Source organism: Cylas formicarius, unplaced genomic scaffold (assembly GCF_029955315.1).
Source record: "Cylas formicarius isolate icCylForm1 unplaced genomic scaffold, icCylForm1.1 PGA_scaffold_10__41_contigs__length_53128322, whole genome shotgun sequence".
Taxonomy (NCBI): domain Eukaryota; kingdom Metazoa; phylum Arthropoda; class Insecta; order Coleoptera; family Brentidae; genus Cylas; species Cylas formicarius.
The window spans coordinates 11,857,271-11,878,438 of NW_026844214.1; the positions used below are offsets into that span (position 1 = coordinate 11,857,271).

Here is a 21,168-nt window from a genome sequence, read left to right on the forward strand (position 1 = left end):
TGATTCGAACGGTATAATTCTAGGTACCCTAATTTTTTTACGTCCTCCCGCTTTTCTTACAGCGGCTCTGCCAGCTCGAAGCGCTTCCAGTGCCGATCTTCTAAGCATTTTAGGGTTATCGATATGAAACAATTGTTTCTTCTTTAATGCATTGCGAACCTTTTTCACGACACCCTGTCGAAACGAAACAGAGGGACGCCGTTGTTGACCCATACCGAGCTTACGTTTAGTTTTCATAGTCGCGGTGACAAAGAATGCGGCAGCTTTTTCACCAAACTTTGCGTCTTTAGATTTTACTCGCTGCCACGCACGCGTTTCCAATTCTTTATCCGCTTTATGACGTTCGTCTAACGATTTGTTTTGCGAATAGGCAATGTCGTGTACCTTACACGCAGCGTCCAAAGGATTCACCCCGCTATCGCCTCGGTTCAAGCGTTTTTCCAATTTTGTACCGGGACCGCAAAACTGGTAACCCGGAATGTGTACTTCAAAAGGTAACTTGTTAATAAGCGTGTTAACGAGACCACTTCCGGACGCGAAGCATAACATACTAATTAAAGGAAATTGCTTGTGTCGTATATATATACGAGGTGTCTCGAATAAACATTGTAGTCATGCGGGTGGTGCAGCAGAAACTCAAGCTCCCCATCGATAATTTAGATTTGGTTTGCGGAGATGGTTTCTTTAACAAAAGCAAACACGGTCAACTGCTACCCAATTCATTTAGGGCGGTGTTTTGCGGACCTAGCGGTTGCGGCAAAACCAACACCATGTTAGCGCTACTCTTTAACCCCAACGGGGCAAGTTTCGAAAATGTTTACGTCTACTCAAAGTCGTTGTATCAACCAAAATATCAACTGTTATCTCGCGTATTGAGCAATGTCAAAGGAGTTGGATATTATCCCTACAGTGAAAGAGACTCGATAATCGACCCCAGCGACGCGAAAGAGAATTCTCTGTTTATTTTCGACGACGTGGCGTGCGACAAGCAAGATAAAATTCGCGAGTATTTTTCGATGTGCCGACACAAGGCCATCGACGCTATTTATCTCTGTCAGACATACTCCAAGGTACCCAAGCAATTGATACGTGACAATTGCAATATTGTCGCGTTGTTTAAACAGGATGACATGAATTTACGTCACGTTTATGATGAACATGTCTCACCCGACGTTTCATACGACACGTTTAAACAAATTTGTTCCGAGTGCTGGAAAGAAAAGTACGGCTGTTTGATAATTGTCAAAGATTTCGACGTAAAAAACGGACGCTACCGCAAGGGTTTCGATAAATATATAAAAGTCGATATTTAATTGTCGATAGAAACAGTCATGAAGGCGACGTCCGCCGACATCGCCGACGCGGCGCTAAAAAAAAAAGTAAACGAGTTGTCTAGATCTATTCGAAAGAAGTATTTAACATTAAAATTGGGTAAGAGCGAAGAGGATGCGTCAATTCGGAAGCTTTTCAAACCCGTCAGCGAGCCGCTAGAACGTATAGCAAAAATAAAGCTATCACCGTCACCGGCAGAAATAAAAACTGAACGTCGAGGTGTCAAGCGGGAACACAAAAAGGAACCGAACGAAGAAACAAAAAATAAGGTTAACGTATCATTTTTGCCTATGGAAGAAATTCAGGAAACGCCGGATCCCAATAAGAGCGTTGAGATGCAAAATATCGATGAGGAGGAAGATGATGTGTTTGACACATCGAGCGTGGCCAACGCATCCCTTCAATCATACCTGGAACAATATCCAGAAATTTCCCATTCATATATTCAAAATTTATGGGTAAAATCGCCCGACACCGATATTGTTTACGGACCCGTTTACGACAAAATATCATCCAAATGGTTTCTCGGCAATAAATCGCTGGATTTTCATCAAGGATCTGGCGATATTATTGTAGACGGCGAGAGATATTCCGGTACCCGCGGCTTGTATAATTTGGTGTTTTTGAAAGATCCCATAGCATACACAAAAGACGATTTGGCACAATATAAAAAAATAATGGAGGCTACCCAGGTGCACAGGGACGCGATCGGACGTTTGAAAGGCGCATCGACTGTACCAAAATATACCAAGGTCATCCGACCCTTAATAAAATCTCAGTCGCGTTCGTACTCGTACAGCGGTCAAGGTTATAATATGCGTTATAATGACGCTCCTACTGAATATGTATACTGGGACGACGTCAATGAACTCGTAGAGCGTCTGAAATTACTAATCGCGTCGAAACACGCAGGCAACACGTCTCATGATAACGAAATAGTTTCAATCGTTGAAGAGCTAAAAGAATCAGGTTTTATACGTTAGTTTAACGATGAGTCTGGACAAGTTTGGACGTTCTAGCGCGCTGCGCTCTAAACGACCCTTCACTAATACTGTGATTAGAAGCGCCCTCGACTATATGCCAGACGGAAACGTCAATATGAACAATTTAAAAATTTGCAATGTCCAAACGCCTAGCGATGACGGTGACGTGGCTAACAAAAAATATGTGGATGAGACAAGTAATTTATTAAAAATTGCATTGAGAAAGATTATTGGACAGAAACTCGAAGCGTACACGAAAAGATTACAAATTGAAGACAAAACTAAATTCTCGCGTCTTGAAGAACAACTGAAAATGAGTAGCACTACACTCGAAAATGAAATTATGCAGTTTCGCGAAGTTTTCCACCAAAAGCTAAGCGAAATGAGCGCAAAGAAAGATTTGGAAAAGCACATGACAAAAGTCGCCGTTTTGTCACAGCAATTTCATGATATTGTAACCAAAATGGAGCGACTTACGAACGAAAATGAGAATATAATGAAGGTATTGAAACAAAGGGTTTTAAATCCTCCATCGCAACCGAACACACATTATGAATAAAGAGAAGGTACAACTGGTTCGAGAACTGCACAAGCCGGCACGCAGAAATTATGCTCGCCGCCGGACTATAATACGAGGGATGGATGACCTGTGGCAAGCGGATCTGGCCCAATTAGATCGCTACAGCAAACAAAACAGAAATTTTAAATTCGTGCTGGTTGTGATAGACTGTTTCTCAAAATATGTATGGTGTCGCCCGTTGAAAACCAAAACCGGGGTCGAAGTCGCCAAGGCGTTTTCCAAAATTCTCAAGGACGGACGGCACCCTCAAAACTTGCAAACGGATCTCGGTAAAGAATTTTACAACGACACGTTTCTGAAACTTGTGGATAAGCATAAAATTAACCACTATAGTACGTATAGCATAAAAAAGGCCTCAATTGTCGAACGGGTGATACGTACCCTCAAAGAGAAATTGTTTCGACATTTTTCTTTACGCGGGACGTACAAATGGATCGATGTGCTCGCCTCTATCGTTGATGAATACAATAACACAAAACATAGAACGACGGGTACGAAACCCATCGATGTGAGTAAGAGCAACGAAAAGAGAATTTTGAAAACCGCGTATAGTAGCATAAAAATATTCGGTCCTCGTAAACTTAAAGTCGGCGACATCGTTAGAATCAGCAAAGTCAAGCACGTTTTCAACAAAGGTTATACACCGAATTGGACCACGGAATTGTTTAAAATTGTTAAAGTACGGGTTACTAACCCCGTAACGTATTTGCTTCAAGATATGCAGGGTAAACCCATAATGGGCGGATTTTATGAAGAAGAATTGCAGAAGACAGTTAACCCGGACTTATATCTCGTCGAAAAGGTGTTGCGCAGACGAGGCAATATGGTTCTCGTGCGCTGGTTGGGATTGGATAAGTCGCACGATTCGTGGGTAGACAACGTAGACGTTTTGAAATAAATTTAGTCTCGATTTAGAAGTTCTGACATAAATACGTGTATATGATGGCTCAAGAGAAAATTGTGACATCCAACGAATTGTATAATTTATTGGAAAATTTCGAGTTGCAATTTCCTTCATCAGAAGTGCTCCCGTCCAGCTTCGTTCCTGTAGAGCAACAAACCAAAAAATCTGCGACCAAACGAAAACAAAGTGCGTCGGTCGTATCCCGCAAGAAGAAGAAGAAAACTACCACAAGTGAAGCGTTTGCAGCTCCAACGTCATCCGCTGATTGGCTCGAAGTGTTCACGGACGGTAGAGAAAAAAGTGTCATTTGTGAGGCATTCAATTTAAAAAGAAACTTGGCGTCTCAGTTGTCGGGATTAGAGTGCAATATCAACGAAATTGAAACACAAATTGCGCTTTTTAATACAGACTTGCAAGTGGCGCGGATGCAAGCTCAAGAGTGCAAAAGAAAACTAGAACAATTTAATAATTTAGCATTTAACGAAATTGTAAAATAGTAATAATGTATATAATAAATAAATTATACAATTACAAACTTCTGTGTAATTATTATGCGGTGTTGTGGTGGTGGTAAAAAAGAAAATAGCGTCTAAATATATACATGTTTATTCTTGTTGCAATACAATGGAATACAATCAATACATAAAAGTCTTATCTACAGTTACATATGTTATAATAAAACCACAGTATTAATAGTTCAATGTGCTATCAGAAAAGCGTAACTTTTTTCCATATTTTCTCTCATCGTGAAGCATTAAATTACATTCATCTTCAGTTTCTACAGTGAACAAAACTTCTTCAAAGCAGCTTTGACACCAAAATTGTTTATCGTGATATACATCATTCAAATTATTTATATCCAGCTGTAAATGATAGTGATCCAATAAAAGTCTAAAATTTTTCTTTTTAAATTTTTTAACTACTTGAAATATAAAGTGACAAGATTTACAAACTAAAATTTCCGAATATTTTATCCTGTAATAACTGACCCATAAACAGTAAGCGGATTCTCCGTCAAAATCAATGGTTGGAGTTGCCAAAATGCTATTTCTGTAAGACGATCCAAATCTCTTATTCAACAGAATGAATTCTAAATTTAATAAAGAATTGCCATCAGACTGGAGCGCTAATTGTTTAAGGTACCTCCATCTATATTTCGAATAATATTTAAATATTAGTATCGTTAGTTTCCAAGGCAAAGGTGACTCAAGCAAAAAATCAGCACTACACCTAATATTTTCGCAAATTGTTATAATACAAAGGCTTTCTAATGTAAGTTGTTTGACCATAATCTGTAACAAAAATATATTAAAAAATAATTAGGGCACTTTATAATGTCCCCACGGAAGCGTTTCATATGAATTCGGCAAAAGATAACGTTTATCGTCTAAAGGACTCAAGGCAACTTTTGTTTGTTCGATGCTAAATACATTGTGAGTGTATGAACGAATGGTTCGTTGAGTGGCGTACTTTTCCCTAAAATTTGTTAAGCATTCTACGTAGTCATCAAATGAAATTTTATTTTTTACAATATTGTACTGAATACCCTTTGACTTTTTAACTACCGAACCCGTTAAAATTTTGAAAGTATACATTTTCGACCTTAACCCCGCATAATGACTAATGATGGTGCCATTAGTCTCATCCTTCATCAACCCCAAAACCTTTTTGTTGATTTGCGGTATATTATAGGGATTGTCATTAGGATAATCAGACGTGTCAAATTTTGTTAAATCGGCCTTAATAACGCTTTCATATGCGTCATAACATTTGATATTATAAATGAAACTGTCCGTATCCATGTATTGAATTTTACATTTTTCGGGACCCAAATTTGGAAGCATGTAATTATAATGAAACTCGTACATGGTCGTTTTCGACAAATCCAATATGGACATTCCAATATAAAGTGGCTTATTAAAGCAAAGTTCCGATTTTTTTAATTCTATAAGCAACAAATTGTTATCAAGTATGGTTCTACTGTGAAATCTAGGACTAGAAATTAAATTTTTCGCACCGTAGCGACCATCCCACGCTTTAACAAATTTAACAATACGATGCTTGCGAATGTTTTCCATTGTTTTACCGTAAGCGGCATTATTAAACAATTTGTATAAATTTATACCAAATTTTGTCTTTGCTTGGGTTCTTAATTTATTATTATGATCGATATAACATTTCAACCAACGAGATTGGTTAAATTTTAATATTTTGTGAATTTTCTTTAGTACGAGACCGTTTTTGAGAGCCTGTTTTAAATTGCGATAGTGTATGACGTATTTTTCTTTATTATACAAAGTAGTCATTAGTTTTGGTAACTTTGAATTGGGGGGCACTCGATGTTCGGCACAAAATGGAAAATCTCTATGTGTGTCATGTAATTTCTGCGGGTATTCCAGGTCTACCTCTAGGATATATCCTTGGGAAGATTCATCTGGAATGTTCATGACATTAAATGAATCAATCTCTTGATGAGACATCCAGTCGAATCCTCCGTAAGGAAGAGGCTCGCACATGGCCTTGCCATAGAGGTTATTGACGTCAAAGTACATGATATAGGAATCATCCCTGGATGAATCGTAGTTGGGCATATATTTATTGTTGGCCTCCGCATATCTACCAACACACACCGAAATTCCACCTCGTATAGCCCGCTCGATAAACATAATTTGGTCAATGTCGCGCAAAAGTTCTAAACGACATTTTGTGAATCTAAGCATGCAATCCCATGTATACCCGGGCATACTGAAATACCACGCCGGATCCAAAACGTGTGTTGCCATACAAGTTTTTCGAAAATTTTCGAATATATCTGCCAGAAGAATAACGTCGGTTTTTAAATACAAATCTGAATACTCGCCTAAATTTTTTATTTCAAACGACTGCCAAACACTTTGTGCGTGGGAATATTTTTCTTCACTAATATTGCTTTCACTTAATTTATTATAGAATTCTTCAATCGGGGGTAAAGTTGTTTCATTTAATTTGTCTATATGGTCGATGTAATCGTAACAAAAAATACCTTTTTGCGACAGTAAATTTAATTTTGATTCGTCGAGATCGGAAAATTCTTTTCTTAAAATATATAGTTCATTTTTATCCATACTGGAAACTAAATTATCCAGAGATGCTCCCAAAAATCTAAACGAATCTATAAATCTAAATTTTATGTTATAATCAGGTTCGAAATATGTAAAAGAGATGTATTTTTCCTTATTAACCGGAACTATGGATACATAGCTTTTTTTTGCTAAAACCGGAAGCAGGAAGTGGCTATCGTATCCAGAAAGGTTCTGGAATACTACGGGCACTACAAATATTTTTTTAAAATTTAAATTACAAGCCTGATGGGCAAAACCTCTAAATTTACCAGTAAAATGATCATGGTCACGAACAATAACATCTTCTTTTAAAAAAGGTTTTTCACAAATATGACAATGACTCGACCTTTGATCTAGACTAATTTCACTATCCATTGGTATAATATCCTTAAATTTTGAACGAACAAATTTTGATAAATTAGATATTTCCTCCACGAACCAATCAATACAATCTAGACCACGATAACTTTTGAAAAATGATATTGAATCATCATAAGAACATTTAAAGTAATATGCAGCACTGTAAGCTTCGTGCTTTTGGTATTTCGAGGTTTTATCTGAAATTTTCAAATTTACTTTTCTCAATTGACTCTCAAAATCGGCGTAAATTACAAACGGAGTCCTTTGTTTATATATATGGTTTCGAAATTCAACGTAATCATATTTGGGAAAAGACACTTTATACTCATTGAAACTGGAACATATTGTTTCATGGTCATGTAGACGAGTTTCGTTATTGAAATAATTCAAACACCTATCGCAAATGTATTTCTTGTGATTATATTTACTGAGCTGTGAGGAAACTAATCGAGACAAATTTTTAATGTAACAATAGTGATATTTTATTTCTTCATAATCATTATCTTGCGGATCAGGATCAAAATCATTAACTTTTGGATAATATTTATTTTGTATTAACAACAAATTTGAATGTTTTTCGCGTTTTTCTTTTGTTAATCGTGCAGGTAACACGGAATAAAAACTAGTTTTTTCATTTTTATTAAGCTCTAAGATATAAACATTGATGGAAATATCATTGTCTTTTTCAAATTTGCTTATTTTATTCATTTCCATAGGTGTTTGTAAATTTTCAGTTTTCAAAACACTTTTGTAGTATGGATATGAAGAGGGTAAATACTGACGAAAACGTGCTGGAAAGAGTCCGCATACAACTGACCAATAAAAACACGCTTGATCGTCATTTCTAATGTTAATACAAGCCCTTTTATTCGCAATTTCTTTAGGCAACTCAACGAAGGATGACCCGTTACCCATTTCAAATTTATTAATGTTAATCTCTAAATAAATAATATTATTTAAAGCCCACCCGGAATCACGTTCCTGAAACTCTGACATTTGATTTAAAATTTTATCTTGCACATTTTCAACAAACCAATCATTCAATTCTGTTCCTAAATCAACTACAGCATTTCCGGTACTCAGATATTTAACATCAACTTCGCCTTGGACATCATTTTTTGCCTTAATAAATTCACCGCAAAATGTGGTATTTACTTTCAGCAATAAAAATTTCTTTAAAATTTGACTAATTTTTTGTTGAAATATTGGACGAGAATCGTTTAAAAATTGAATTAAATCTTTATGAAGTAAATTAATTATGACACCGGTCTGAACTCTTCCCTGGAAACACGACGCTACCGATTCCCATACAACCATTTCATTTGTGTTTGTCTCGCGGCTACTACTTTGTAATCCCAATCCAAAATGCTTATGTTGATAATTAAGAATAATTTTTCTAATAGCTTTCAGATGTTGAATTGTAGTTTGTAATTTTCTTTTTAACCCAATAGAGAAATCCTTTTCGTTAGAAACGATTTGGTTGCAAGATTCAATATTTTTATTTAGTCTCCTAAGCCACACATCACTATCTCTAAGAGTGAACTTGTCGGAAATATGCTTTTTTAATTTTTGTAAGGTTAAAATTAAGATTTGCGCTCTATGAATGATCTGCTTTACGCGCATCGTGGTTTATTAAATATATAACAGTAAATAAGACTTACCCTGTATAATATGTTGATTAATTTTGAATTATTTTGAATTTCTTTAAAGAGTTGGGCTTTCCAATATCTTTGGATCCCTCGTAGACCAGTTTGTACTGCCCCGACGCAAAGTGTTCTAGTCTCGGACGGAAAGCTTCTGTCACGCGAGTAGGAAGAAATACTACGGAATTTTCTAATTGCAGCAACACGGAATTGCCAAATTTTGTATTAACAATTTTGGCTCTAGTAATTTTAAACGGAACGCCTATCGGCAATTCATGCAGTTTGACAATCGGCTGCTCAAAATCACCTTCTGCAAGACAGGTTTGATTCAGTTGACTTAAGTCCATCTATAAATTATTATTAATTATTTTATCTCAAAATTAAAAAAATAAAAAAAACTTACGCTTAAGATTGCTGCTATTCTATTTGCGGTTACGGGTTGAGAGTACTAAGATGATCTTTAGGAACTTTATAAAATAATAACAAATGTTAAAGAATTAAAATAAGACAATAAAAAAGGTACTTACTGCTTTTTTGTACGAACACCAAACCACTAAGTTAGCTTCCACGTTGCACGAATAATACCAAAAACAACTACTGACAAAACAGAGAAAAATGAGATGTATTTATACGGTGCGAGAATACTTTCTAAAAGTTAACAAACGAAGACACCTCCACATGCGTTGCAACAAATTTTTCCCATTACGTTAATCCCACGGAGCAAATATAAAGGGGGCAATTAATTATTATTCTCAACAAGCAAAACAACTTGACATTTAGACTCGGCGCGTTTTGAAATTCCACATCCCATACGGAGATTGTAAAAAATGAAAGCAAGTTGGCCTTGATCTTTTGCGGCAACATACGTTCGTCCAACGTCCGAAACGGTTGCGTTCCCGTGTGAAAGCGTGTTGACCCTGAGACTCCTACCTGCACGGTTGTCTGGCGACAACATCGCGTCTATTCAAATCGGCGTTGGTGCTTGTGGGTAGAAGACCTTTCGACTTTTAATTCAACCATGGAAGGGAGTGCATGTGTATAAATACGTTGCATGTGTATTATAGACTATATTCAGTGCAATGAATAGAGAAGTGCGATGTCCATTTCCCTACGACCCTACAACTGGTAAGTTTTATATTTTAATTACCTTTATACAGTGCGCGTCTTTTCTTGTGGGTTTCAGTTTGGGTTATCACTTTTTTGGTTAGTTTCTACCTGTTTTAAAATATGATACTCATCTTTTTTACGTTGCATAATAACCGATTTAAATTGAGTGTTTTTAATAGCTTTTAAATGACAGTGAATGGAAAAGGGAATTTTGGCTTTTAAAAAATAAACAATTTTTAAATTTGTTTCAAAAATGTTTTATTTTTTGTACTAAAAAATTGCAGTTTGCCTTTTTGACAATAATAATCGAATTAAATTGAGCGTTTTTAATATCTTTTAAATGACAGTGAATAGGGAATTTTGGCTTTTAAAAAATAAACAATTTTTAAAATTACTGAAAGTTTTGTTTCAAAAATGTGCGTTTTATGGGGAAAACGCGAAATATATACATATTTTTGTTTATTTTTTGTACTAAAAAATTGCAGTTTGCCCTTTTGACAATAATACACTTACATTTAAATGACAGTGAATTGAAACGTGAATTTTGGTATGCGCGTATAACTTAAAAAACAATTTTTAAAATTATTTGATAACCCCCCTTTTTGGAAGTTTTGTTTAAAAAAAAAAAATGTGTGTTTTATAGGAAACGCTACATATCATACTTTGTTTTGTTCTAGAAAAAATCGCGGTTTGTCCGTATGACAAGTCGCATATTATGTTGGCGCATCGCTTAGGGCGTCACATATTCAAATCACACAAAGAGTACCGGGGGTTAGAATTCCCGGTACGACATGAAACGACAAGGGAACATCACCAGCAGCAGGAGCAACCCGGTGGATCAAAAGAAACAAAGGAGCAGCAGGAGTACCCGGGTGGGTGGTCGACGGAGTGGGACGGCGAGGAGTGCACTTCGTATTTAGATTTCCTCCGGGAACGGGGAAGAAGAACAACGCAAGGAACAGGAACAATGGGATGGTCGACTGAATCGACATAAAAAGAAGAAGAAACTCCTCGCCAGACCAATTTTATAAATAAAATAAAATGTATTAAAATTCAAGTTTATTTAATTATCCTCCCGATCCACCGCGTCACCGCGCCGCACCGTCACCGCCCTCTACCGGGGGGGCCTACGACGGTCGGAGCGCGCGACATCTAGCAGCGACGGGCGGAACCGGGGCAAAACAGGACGCTACACAAGCTGGCGACATCTAGCAGCGACGGGCGGAACCGGGGCAAAACAGGACACTACACAAGCTGGGTGGGGGGCGGAGCGCACTCTGGTAGACAGGGGGGACACTAGGACGCCACGCGCGGGGGGCCCCCGCTGCGGGGGGGTTAGGAAATTGAGGTTATGTACGGTTTCTGTTGCTTATATCGGCACTATACATCTACTACTTGAGTGCATTCTTTGGGAATTTCAAAACGTACTGTGTAGGCACTAGGCCGGTGTTAACTAGGTAAAATTCCACCTAAAACAACTAATCAGATAGAGTTTTTCCGCCATATTTCCCAAGGTAGCGATGATAACTTAAATTTTTAACGCATTATTATCATTCTCATGAAAACGCAACTTTGCTTCATTTTTTACTGACTCTACGGTTTACGGATCTCCTATGGCGAGAGTCGAATCGAAAACGATTTAAACACACAGATTTTTTCTGAAAAATTTACCGCATTTATATTCTTCAAGATACTAAAGTTTTTTCCCGAATCTAAAGTACAAAAGACGAATTGCTTTTAAGAAAAAGTTGAGGTTTTCTATTCGTTAGTCTTATTAAGAATTTTCACTTCTTTGCTGTTGGATCAGCAAAAACGCAGTCATCAAGTGCAAACAAGTTTCATAAAACTTTCCCGCCGTCGGACACCGCTGTTACATCGGATCCAACGACTGCAGACGACGGCAATATCTGCAGAACAATCGATTACCATCGTGCTCGCTTTATACCGCTTTACTGCTTTCCTCGTGAATCTCCAAATCGTAAATTAAATGTTTGACCGTCCCGTCATCGCTGATGGTCTCCAATTAATGCGTAAATTTAAAATGCGTACTAGGAGAAACTTTTTGCCTGCCTAGTTAATCAATTTCATCGAAGGTAAAAGTAGAGATAAGAAACCATGAGATAACGTGAACCCAAATTGAGAATTTTACAAATTAAAAGTGACGGAAAAATTACCGTTTTAAAATCTCGACTAGTAATTTTCACAAAAATTAACCAGTTGTGTTGCTGGGTTACCATACACGTATTTATATTATAATTTCTTGCCTCCCTGCTCGGTGTTAATTACTGGCACCGGCTGTTAATTATAGAGTATAAAGCGGTACACTTTCAGTGCAGTAATTAATAGTAATAAATTATTTCATTTATTTCATCCTTTTTTTGTCGACCGACAATTTAGTTAAATTGATTTTTTCACATAAATAATAAAGTAATCCTACCCAACCCTCAAACCGGCCTATACACATGCAGGCAAGTGTTAAGACTTGCCTGTACAGGTCGATACACGCGAGTAAGTGCGAATGTGTATGTGTCCAAACTCAAGGCGCATTCAGTTCCAATCGCGGCTCGAAGCGAATCAGATTTTTAGAGCAAGAGCGAAGGCCAACTTCATTTTTCGCACAGCAGTAGGCCCCACCAACTGGTGGACCTCGAGGTTTACCTGAATAGTGTGTAGCCGCAATTCGTTTCGCACTTGCTGGCGGACTTGCCTGCATGTGTATAGCCCCCATAATAGAAACGCATTACTCTCTGTGCAGACTGTTTGATGCCATTCAATATTTGATATGTTTTTTCCACCCACACAATGGGGGCTATACGCATGCAGGCAAGTCCGCGCGCAAGTGTGTCCGGGTAAATCCGCGAACACTATTAAGGTAAAATTCGAGGTTCACCAGTTGGTGGGACCTGCTGCTATGCGAAAAACGAAGTTGACCTTCGCACTTGCTCTAAAAATCAAACACAATCTGATCCGCTTCGACCCGCGCTTGCAACAGAACGCGCCTTGAGTTTTGACCCATACACATTCGCACTTACTCGCGTGTCTCGACCTGTACAGGCAAGTATTAACACTTGCCTGCATGTGTATAGTCCGCTAAAGGTATATTTATTACATAAATAACCGTTCTGGAGAAAAATGACACGAGTTACAGGCTATCCACGGAACTCTGTACTTCCATGGATAGTTTATAGTGTTTATTCTACTGTAGTAGTGGTTTACCTTTTTCATGGTATACTTAAATCAATTTTAAAACTTTCTATTAATATTTGCATGGAATGTCTGTAAGTATTATATTATAACCTACATTTTCTACGAAAGCTGTTGGTTTTTGGAACATATGAAAAGTATACGTTTTATGTATATATTATATTATTTTATATATAATTTATTCAAGAAAATATATTTCAAAATTGATATAACTCGACCATGTAACATAAAAACAAGACTGCAAAAGAACGTTCATGTTTGATATAAAACATTATATTTGTTTAGTTTTGTTTTGTTAAATTTTTTTCTAGCTAGGAAGCTTTCCAGTGATCTAAACAAATGATAATCAGATGGCGCAATATCAGGTGAGTACGGCGGATGAGGTAGTAGCACCCAACCCAGGTCGTTAATTTTTTCAACGGTCTTCTTTGCGCTAGGGGGTCTTGCATTGTCATGATGCAAAATAACGCCTTTTCTGTTTACGAGAACTGAAGACTTGTCCAGGTTCCAAAACTTCAAAGTGTACAATTCCGCGAAATACTCCACAAAACACACAAGAGCGCCTTCCTTGGGTGTCGGTTTGGGTGTTTCATTTGAAGACAGGCATTGTTTTTTTTTTTTTTTTAAATTTCGGATTGTCATATAGGACCCATTTCTTAACCCCCGTAATCAAGCGATCCAAAAACCCTTTCTAGCAATAAGTTGCATTTTGTATGCTGTACCAAATACTGTTGAATAGTTGACCATTGTCGAACGAGAATCAGCTTTCACTTCCGTCTTTAATAGGTAAAAGTTGCTTGTCTTCCGAATCGAGGTGATTTGGAAAGCTCAAAATTACCCAATCTAAACTTGGCAAACCAATTTTGGCATTTGCGAACATCTAAACGTCACAACATCACAAATGTTTTTGTAGCATTTGTTGAAGTGTTGCCTGAAAGCAACGATTTAAACATGAAAACTACAGGATAGTCAAAAGCAGACTTGACATAATCCATTTCACTAAAAAACGTTTTTAAATAAAATGTTCCTCAATTAAGTTGTTTATTTTTGGGCAATGATTTTTTTTCCAAGACAAGAGTTAGTAAAATGCTACTTTTGCATAATAAATTATTATAGATGAGAAGTATATCCACGAATAAAACTTAGTAGTTATAGACTAAATAATTATAAAATAAAATTGTATTATGTCAGTATCTTATTTTTATAGATAATAAAGAGTACCCAACTGTATACATGATAGAGTGGGCTAATAACAGTTCCGGTTGTTTTCTATTTTTATCGTTGCCTTTTATTGCAGAAGTTTATAATTAATTTATCGCTGTCAGAGTGAAAACACCGATAACCGGTTAAAATGTGCTACAACAGAGGCCGCCACTGTTGTCAAAAGCTTTTTCGTTATCCAGAAAACAAAGAAACACTGGTGTGTTAAATTCTCGTTCGGCTTCCCCAATCGGTCATCTTATATTTAAAACCCGCTCTCGTATCCCTGCGTTTCTAACGAAGCCAGTTTGTTCGAAGGCAAAATTGTTCAAGCGCACCGCATTATAATCCGTTGTTAAAAATAGGTGGCATGCTTAGAAACATGGTTTGTTGCTTAATCAGATAAGTAATTATATGGTTCCAAATGTCGTCAACGATCGGCAGACAGTAATCTAGTTCCATCACCATGGAGCGAATGAGAAATGTGTATGTCACACTTTGGCAATTTTGCAATGTAGGTAACGCTAAGAAGAAATCGCAATCATCCAGACTAATATCAGTGTTGTTTCTTTTAGCACAATTAAGTTTAAAGAATTAGAGAATTTGCTGATGTTGAGTGAGTGACACGTAACACGTAATTACTAAATCACTAAATCAATATAGGAAAAACTAACCGGACTGCCAAATATACCGCTATGAGAGATATTGACATATATGAACTAACAGTCCCTGTTTAATATTTTTGATCAATATAGCATTGAACTGCTTTTATTTTACCACATAATGTTCAGTAGCATGCGTAAAAATTTTAAGTGATCTGCTTTGAGGTTTAAGAGAATGAGTTTTATCTTAACAACTTTTTTTATATCAGTTGTAGAGCATAATCTGGAAGCAGTATACATCAGATGCAGGATGGCGAAATTATGTAGTCCTTATTTATCATCACTTTGATTTTTTTTACATAAAATCGAAAATATTCTAAATTAAATACAAATATTTTTGTTTTTACATATTAAGACTTCTCAAGAAACGTTTATATGAAATCTTCTTAAATCAATGCAATATTGCTAGCTGATTGGGAAAACAATATTTATTAAAACATCTTTTTCTATGATATCATATTATTTTCTAATGTACCTATTATAATATTAGTAAAGCGCCTAAGTAGAAACTAGAAAACTTTCACGGCTTTATAATAATTTATTTTTGATGAATCGTAGTATATAGTGAGTTTTATTTAAAAAATATAGTTTTCAAAAGCTTCTTTGTTGAAAAACAGAACATTATTTATTATGATTGAGAATATTTTTGTTGTTTTGTGTATGATTGTGGATTTTTACATTTTGTTTTCAAAATGGGGATAAATAAGGGAGATATAGTATTTTACCCCACTATTCAATTCAATTTTATCTTTGTATTGACTGCTGAAATCTGGTTGTTTTATATAAGTGTTTTTTTATAACGATATTTACATATATTGGTTTCGAGTCTAATTAAATGGTAATCTACCCTTACAGGAAATGTATAAGAACTAAAGCGCGACCCATTGAAATTTTTAAAATATTCGTAAAATATAGTAACCAAAACAAAAGGAACTAGAAACAACGCATAATATTTTCTACCTAGAAACAGAACCATTGCCTATTTGTCTTACACAAAAGGTAAAAACTTGTTGAAAACTGCTCTAATGCACAGCATTTGAACAATTTCACAACTTGTAGGAATTTCCATTAACTCTCAGCAGATTAAAATACTTTATCCCTGAAAAGCTGTCCGAAATGTCTGAAATTTCAGTAGTCGCTTTCCTATCGCAGACGTCGCATTAAAAGTTAAACTCAAAAATAGTGTGACCGATCGTCACTGAATGTTGAATTTCATATACATATAAAAAATATCTGAGGGTAACTCCAGGTTAACTTCTGTCTGCAGTTGTTGATAACTATGTTGAAGAAATAAGTGAGTGAGCACATTTATTACTCATCAATTCTATTTTAGAACAAATAATATTTGCAAGTAAGTATTCAAATTCAAGATTTAGTGTTTGCGATGACACACAAAATAGTTTTTTTCTTTCATTATCGGTGACCATTTTATCGATCACACACTAGTATTCCAAACAAGCGGAATGCGGTGTTTGACAAGTTATTCTATTCCATATATTTTTTTTGGTGTTTGTTGTTTGTTTTTTTTTCTCGAAACATAAATCACGAATTGGTTATTTACAAGATCATAAATATAGAATTAAACCTAAACTAAAAACAATTTAGCAAAGTTAGTAGGTTTTCATATGCAGTTTCTCTACGTGCGTTTTCGAGTTAATGACCAATTACATCACGTTACATTACATTAGAAGTCACTTCTGGCGTTTCCGGTACTTTTCCCATGGGATGGTATTTTGACGTTTGTCAGTTTCTATGGTCACGTCACTAAGCTATAATATTTTATTTTCCCCATTGTATTACTTAACCTCGTCAAAAAAAAACAACGCAAACAACAAACAAAACATCCACAACCACTGTATCTGTATTCGGATCAAACAAAACTTGGGGAAGTTCTTTAAAAGACCTTATAAAACGTGGATGGCTTTATAAAGATTTAAATATAGTCAGATTTAATTCGATTTCGTTTCCAGTGCCTCGAAGCTTTTGTTTCTTTTGTTTGTTTCTTTTCAACATGGGAACAATAAATGCAATACTAAAGTTTTAATTCGTAACAGGCATTTAATAAATCTTGTTGTCAATATTTTATATTTTCGTTAGAAAATACACACCATGTGATTCAATCAGAATTGATAAGTTCGAGGAATCGAATTTTTCTTTGGCTATCCGATGATGATCTTGAATTTGCCCTTGCTAGTTTGAAAGAGCTTGAAAATGCTCTTGCAATCCCTAATCCTATATGTAAATCTCTATTGTAGTGTCATACCGATAATTTGCTTCTAAAATTCAATTAAGTAAAAGCGTATGGTCTATTATGGTAATAAAAATTGTAAGCTACTATTAGTGCCACAATAACGTTAAAAGATGGTGGAAAATAAAATTAAATTCATGCTAGCGATTTGTTATTAAGTAAGAGTAGAAAAGAAATTTTTAAAATTTAAAGTGTAACATTTTTTGTCACTGTAGATCACAAGTTTTCTGAAGTCAAAATAACCACAGTATAAGTGGTTCTTGAATATATACTACTGCTAATTCCGTAACTTGGTTTGAGTATATATTTCAAACAATTTATACTTATAATTAAAGCCCAACTTTTTTTTAATTAACTTAATTCGTTCAATTTTGGCGACACAATTGCTCTTTTTTTTTTCGTTTTTTTTTTAATTTTTGATTTTGACAGATCTGTCAAAGTGTTTTTTGACAATTATTTTTTTTTATGCACCAACTTTATTGAACATACATAACTTAATCGTATGAAATTCGACAAAACAGTTTTTCTTATGCCAAAAAATGCCAAAGATGCAAATTCTTCGACTTGCTGTCAGTTTTGTACAGCTACTTCGCCATATGTGTTACATGTACAACTAATAACGAATATGACACTTCTTGTGAAGCCACTTTATTTACTTTTGTTGATTTTTTGTTGTACTTGTTATTGAAGGACATACAAGAAGAACATGCTTTCTTATTCTTCCACTTTAGATAAACAATAGCATATTTATTCGATACATATCCTTGTCTTCTTTTGCATCAGCTGGCAAATCTTCGTCCCGGTTGTACTATTTCACAGCAGTTAATCATTTCTAATTGTAGACTTTGTCAAAATAAATCTAAAAGCCTTTGCCAACCAAACCTCTTGTCCGATCGAGTCGAAATCTTGTAACTCTTTTCGATGGACAATTTCTATCTGCAATTAGAGTATTATCGTTTAGATAAATATGAGAAAAAGGCGAAATTAATCTATACCTTGGTATTATACCGCTTATATATTGATCCCTAATTTCAAATTGAGAGGACGAGTAATCACGTAAACTGGGCATTTTTTTAATTTCCATCATTAAATTTCTTGCCAAAAAAGTGTTACCTCAATTGTTTCCAACAATTTTGCTGCAAATAGCTGCAAACCTATGCTATTTGGTCCCACTTCTTCTTGAAAAATCTTAATTTCATTTTCACCGAGGCAGTGTGTAGGAACGCTAGTCCGTATTGTTTTTTGGTCACGAGTTCGTCCTGCGTCCTTAAAAATAATTGTTTTGTCAATCAGATCAACTGTGATTGTAGGTTGTAAAGTCTTCTGAAGATCATCATCGCTGACATCACTAAGCTTGGACTCAATGTCACTGATTCCAAAAAATATTTTTTTTGTCCTAAAATCAAAAAACCCTCATTAGGATCTCCGGTTTCATGATAAAACCACCAGATTTGTCTGGGGTGTGAGGTATATTTCTCTTTTTCTTTCCTTACATAAAATTGAATGAAACATAATTAGTAACGTTTAGAGAAAAATTTTTAGGATTATGTGTTACTTGACTTAGCGAAAAAACATTAAAAATACAAAAAATAGTCAGCATAACGAAACAACTCAAATAGCAAAAATATAGGCGATTTACCGATGCATACGTGGAGGTTATATCTGTTTCTACTGGTATCGGTTTGATATAGTCAGCAAAATTCTGGGGTATCAAACCCTAGAGAAAAATATTTAAAATTGTGGTTTTCCGATGAAAGCGAAGGAGTAAAAAAGGTTATTAATAAGTCGTCGGGTACTTCAAACATAAAAGTTCATTCATTGGAAAAAAGCTTATTAATATTGTTATATTCTATATTTTACTGCCGTTTGCCATTTTGCGATCTATAATAAGGCGGAAGTTCATTTATCGTCAACTAGATGATATTGGTGACTTCCACTCACACCCTGATAAGAAGCTACTTACTATTTTGCTACTACTATATACTACTATAACAGTAAAAATATCTGTGATGTCATCACTCGACTAAACATATTAATAATTTCTCTTCCAATTGAACAGAGTTTTGTCACTACGTAAGGAGCGTTTTTCGTCATCTATCACAGCAAATAACTTTTGGATTACAAATTTACAGTAGTATTCCATATAAAAAAAAATCAAAAGCAATCGTATATAATAAAGTCGTAAAAGCCTTCGCGACCATCAAACTTTGTTACTTAGCGTTTATCGTTTTTTATTTTGTTGCGAGTTTGTTCGTAAATCAAAACTCGAAGCAGAAGATGTTCGTATAATAACGGAAAATCCGGATTCGCTTTTATCAAGAGGAATTTCTATTATATTCAAAAACGCCTTTACGAGCAAAGTTGAACAAAAGCAAAAAAAAAAAAGGGATGAACGTTGCTGTTGGTCGTAAATCGCGATTCGGATTTTTCTTCCAGAAATTACTCCCGCGTTTGTTGATGCCATATTTTTTATTTTTGTTCTGATTCCGGAGGGAATATCCCAGGAGATTTCTGCAGCTTAATAGTCAAATATTTTTCTCAAATAGAAAAACGCAGACCCACTATTTTTGCCTAATTGTTTATTATAATATTATCAGCATTTCATGCAAAAAGTTTATTTCGTTACTTCAGCCAACTTGCAAATAATAATGAGCAGTTTATCGACCAATTGACCAATATAGTATTAAAGTGCTAAATGGATTGAAAAATGAAAATAGGTATCCGTGATAATAGTATTATTAATGATAATTATTGGTGAATTGTATGAAGGTGGGTGAGTGTTTACATAATATGGCAGATGAGCCTTTCTTCTTTCATTGTTTCTATTTTGGTGATGTTTTAGACCCGACTGAGACAGGAAAGACACTCTAATCTAATAGATAATATTTTAATTTTTCGTTTATATCGACTGATTCTGACACAAAATTGAACATTCTTTCAGATTTTTATCATGATTCAAACATCATAACTCGACAGATAAAAAAAACTATCTAAATAATACGGTGAAATTTGAGCCCTTTAGGTGCAACGTCCAAGTAAGTTTCAAATTCATAATTATGATGCGAAAAATCAAAAAACTGCCAATTTTAAAATTTAAACTTCGAATCCTTCGTATGTCCGAAATCAACGACATTTGTATGAGGCGTGTTGAGATCTCACCCCAACTATGATTCTAATTGGTTTTTTTGCACAATACAGTACTTTAGCGAATAGATGCCTTTACAATAACAATCAGTTATCGACACCAGTTTCAATAATTAATTTCAAAAAAGTAAAAATAAGTAATTTAAATTGCAAATATTCGAGTTTTTGTATGTATTTAATTTTACTTGAAAGACATTTATAGCAAAATTTTGAGCATCAATATAAATATAAGCCGTAGTTCAGCAAAATTTGATTTAAACAAAAATAAATTTAAAAAAAATCTATGGTGTACAATTTTCCGCGTTGAGTGGAAATCTATTATACTCCAAGTTTTGCTTAATAATTTAAGTAAATCTAAATATCTAAACGTATAATCAAAAACCGTTCTCATTCGTCGCTTCCAGAAATTGAAAACAGCTTCCGTATAAATTAAAGGAAATTATGGAATACACGAAATTATCGAGTAGGCGTTACAAATTTTCGACGGTTAGTATCTGGTTTTCGGGGTAAAAGCAGACGTCACGCCCCAGGGACACACCCTTTTATTTTAGAGGAACAGAACTTTGTCTGGTTAGAAGGAAATCGAAATTCCAAAATGTTGGGATGTTCGATTCCGCACATTCGAGATTGCTTTTTCAGAATTAAATGCAATTTTAATTCTCGTTCTAATCAAATATCGCGTTATAATAAAATTTTAGTT

General features: G+C 35.2%; 2 protein-coding genes across 5 annotated transcripts in view; one reads left to right on the forward strand and one right to left on the reverse strand.

Moving 5' to 3' along the window:
• LOC132708314 (hemicentin-1) overlaps positions 1-21,168 on the forward strand; it is a 555,715-nt gene that overhangs the window by 266,737 nt on the left and 267,810 nt on the right. The gene's annotated exons all lie outside the window — the stretch shown is intronic.
• LOC132708098 (uncharacterized) lies at positions 4,516-6,773 on the reverse strand. Its single transcript, XM_060680215.1, has 2 exons — positions 4,749-6,773; positions 4,516-4,690 (listed from the first exon to the last, which is right to left on the reverse strand). Exon 1 carries the CDS (start codon positions 6,580-6,582, stop codon positions 5,119-5,121), a length of 1,464 nt encoding a protein of 487 aa, XP_060536198.1. The 5' UTR covers positions 6,583-6,773; the 3' UTR covers positions 4,516-4,690; positions 4,749-5,118.